Source organism: Vombatus ursinus, unplaced genomic scaffold (assembly GCF_900497805.2).
Source record: "Vombatus ursinus unplaced genomic scaffold, bare-nosed wombat genome assembly UNPS02015415.1, whole genome shotgun sequence".
NCBI lineage: Eukaryota > Metazoa > Chordata > Mammalia > Diprotodontia > Vombatidae > Vombatus > Vombatus ursinus.
The window spans coordinates 193,078-196,737 of NW_020955193.1; the positions used below are offsets into that span (position 1 = coordinate 193,078).

General features: G+C 34.1%; 1 protein-coding gene across 1 annotated transcript; it reads right to left on the reverse strand.

Moving 5' to 3' along the window:
* Nucleotides 1-2,383: 2,383 nt before the first annotated feature.
* LOC114032338 (olfactory receptor 14A2-like) lies at nucleotides 2,384-3,337 on the reverse strand. The gene has a single exon (XM_027847583.1). It carries the CDS (start codon nucleotides 3,335-3,337, stop codon nucleotides 2,384-2,386), a length of 954 nt encoding a protein of 317 aa, XP_027703384.1.
* Between the last annotated feature and the right edge of the window lie 323 nt (nucleotides 3,338-3,660).

The window sequence follows — 3,660 nt, forward strand, 5'->3', positions numbered from 1 at the left end:
TGAAGGTTGGACACAAGCATAAAAAGACTGCAGGAAAGAGATTTAAAAGGGGGTAAAAATGATTTAAAAATCAAATGAGAGTAGTAGAGTATAAACTGTAAAAAGAAATGAGAGTCATGCAAGAAAATATGACAAAATAATTAACAACTTAGTAAAAAAAAGTTTTAAAATATTTAACAAAATATCTCCAGAAAGAAATAATTCAAATGCTATGGAATCATAGTGAGGATCACATAAGATTTCGTACCCACAACTATAAATAAATGGAGGATTGAAAATATGCTATTACAGAAGGCAAAGAAACTAAAATTACAACCAAGAAAAACATACCCAGAAAAACAAAGTATAATACTACAGGGGGGAAAGATGAATATTTAATGAAATAGAAAGCTTTTAAGCATTTCTGATGAAAAGAAGAGAGCTAAATAGAAAATCAGACATTCAAACACAGGATTAAAGGGAAGGATATTGTAAAAATAATCAACTGTGAAAGGCAGCTGCTCTCATAAATACAATGATTCATGACAATTCCAAAGAATTCATGATGAAAACTGTTATCTGAGTTCACATAAATGCATATTTTTCTCTTTATTTTCCTTACTTTTCTTTCAGAACATGGTTAATGTGGAAATTTGTTTTGTTTGACTTTGTATTTGTAATATTTTATCTATCTTCCCTTCTCAATGAGTAAGGTAAGGTATGGAGGAACAGAGAATTTGGAACTGAAAATAAAACTGAATTTTAAAACAATAAAAAATAGATTTACAAAAGAGTTTCAATGCCATCCAAGTATTTTTCATGTCTTTCAGCAATTGACCCTGATCCCCTCCCCAAAACACATGCTTACATACACATATACCCATATATATGTACACATTTCTATAATGGAAGAACAGAAGGAAACATTTATTTTTAAATACTTGTGTGCCAGATCTTGTATTAAGTGCTTTATACATATTATCTATTCTGATCCTCAAAACAACCCTGTGAGATAGGTAGTGTTGTTATCACCATTTTGCAGTTGAAGATAGTGAGACAGACAGCTGTTAAGTGATTTGGCCACCAGGGTCACATAGCTAGAAGGTATCTGAGTATGAATTTGAACTCAGTTCATCTTTATGCAAGGTTCGTGGCACAAAGTACCTGATATAGATATAGGTATGAATTTATGTATACATACATGTATATATGTGTGTGTGTGTATATAGGTATATATATACCTATATACACACACACACACAAATATATATCATATATGTTTGTAAGGGGAGCTAGGTGGTGCAGCATATATAGAATATTAGACTCGAAGTCAAGCAGATGAGTTCATATCTTGCCTCAGACATTTAAGCTAGATGGGTCAGTGTGAGCTTGATGTTTCATCCAAGAATAAGACACTTAACCTCTCTCAGCCTGTTTCATCAATGCATATAATGGACACAATAATTGTATATACTTCACAGCATTGTTATAAGGATCAAATTAGCAAAAATAATTAAGGCACTTTGCAAAGTTTGAGTCACAGCATAATTTGAGGTCTCAGTCTTTATTATCAGTATTATTAATAATAATATTAAAAATATGTATGCCTTCCATGAAGTTGCTTGTACAGAGTGAACAAATACTTGCAATAACTTTAAATACATATTTCAATGCCCCAAAAATAGCTTAAACAACCTTTAAAATGGTCTTATGAGGCTGTTTTGTATATTTTCTGAGTCTCTAGATACAAAGCTGCAATTTCTAAGGGAACAAGCTCCTAACCAAATGAGGAATCCATCAGTTCAAGTTCTATTCCAACACAAAAGAGTTGTGTGACACTAAGCAATTTAATTAAGCTCCCACTCAACTAGATTTGTAGAGTTCTTTCACTAAGACTAACCTACATCAATAAAATCACAGATTTGGAGAAAGGAGACAAGAACCAATTCATAGATTTTAAACAGTCACATGATATAACAAAATGTGGAAATCATTTGACTTTAATACTGAAAACCTGTGTTTTGAATGAAGATTGATGTTTATTAGTTGTGTGAGATGGAACAAGGTTCTTAATCTCTCAGAGACTGTGTCCTAAATTGTAAAATAGTAATGATTAGTATTTTACTAAGTACTCCTTATGGTTATTTTAGGAATTATATATTAGGCTATGAAAGCATTTTAAAATTATAAAAGACTAAATAAATGCAAAGTTATAATTTTGTTAATGTGTGTATATACTTTGAAAATTATTTAATTAGCATGCTTCTGACCTATAAGGGTTAACATTTCATAACTGATGACTTTGATACAGACAGAAAAAGTAGGAGTTTAAATTATTAAGCACATAATGGACAGAAATTATTTAATTTTCTTTCTTTTTTTTCCTTAAAAAGCACATATGAGATCATAGAAAAGACTTTGGCATTGAACCCTTTAAAAAATGTTTCCAAGCTATTAGTTTCCTTAGAGAAGTCTTGATGTCCTTATTCCTTAAGCTGTAGATGATAGGGTTCAGGGTTGGGGGCACCACTGCATAGAACATAGACAATAATAGGTCCACAACTGAGTCAGAGTATGAAGGTGGCTTTATATAGGCCACGATCGCACTTGTTGCAAAAACCATGAGAACAATGAGGTGGGGCAGGCAAGTGGAAAAGGCTTTTGCCCGAGCCTCTGTAGTTGGAATCTTCAGTACAGTTGAGAAGGTGTGACCATAAGACACAGTTATGGAAATACAGCAGAATATTCCTAAACCAAATGCAAAAGCCATTGTCAAATAAATTGCCATGTGTGTCTCAGAGCACGAGATCTTGACTAAGGAAGGGACATCACAAAAGAACTGATGGATCTCCTTGGAGCCACAGAAGGGCAAAGAGAAGGTAGTAGTTGAGTACATGACACCAAACACACTTCCAGCAAGCCAGGAAACATCTGCCATCCTCAAACAAGCCTCTCTGCTCATGATGACTTCATAGTGCAGGGGCTGACAGATGGCCACATAGCGGTCATAGGACATTGCTGTGAGAAGAAAAATCTCTGACCCTGAAAATAAAATTACTAAAAAGAGTTGCAATACACACCCCAAGTAAGAGATAGAAGAATTGTGGCTTAATGAGTTTGCAATCGATTTGGGGACAGTAACAGAAATGAAGCAGAGATCCAAAAGGGACAAGTTCTTAAGGAAATACATGGGAGTGTGGAGGTGCTCATCTAGAGAGATTAGAGTGAAGATGAGCAGATTCCCCATCAGAGCCACCAGGTAGATCAGCAAGAAGAATATGGCATGTAAGATCTGCAGCTGCCAAGCGTTAAAAAAGTTCATAAGGAGGAATTCTGTTATCATTGTGAGATTGGCCATGTTCTATATCTTCTCTTAGCTGTTGGCTCAGAGAAAATAAACAGATGACAAATGATGAAAAGAACATTCATTATACTGGCATCAGGAAACCTTAGTTGCAGCCCACTGTATAACCTTGGGTTAATCACAATCCCTTGTTCTACCCCACTTTCCTCATTTGTTAAAGGAGGGGATAGAGCTATATAATAAGGTCTTACCCTGAGGTTGATCAAAATTTTTTATATATTTTATAACAGCATTTCCATATATTTGGTTTCCTTTGAAATCTTTTATATTTTGTACATTTTAAAACACAAATATGAGATGGGGCCCATAGGCTTCAC

Coding starts and splice junctions, on each gene's coding strand:
- LOC114032338 (XM_027847583.1), bottom strand. CDS start 3,337: ATGGCCAATCTCACAATGATAACAGAATTCCTCCTTATGAACTTTTTT.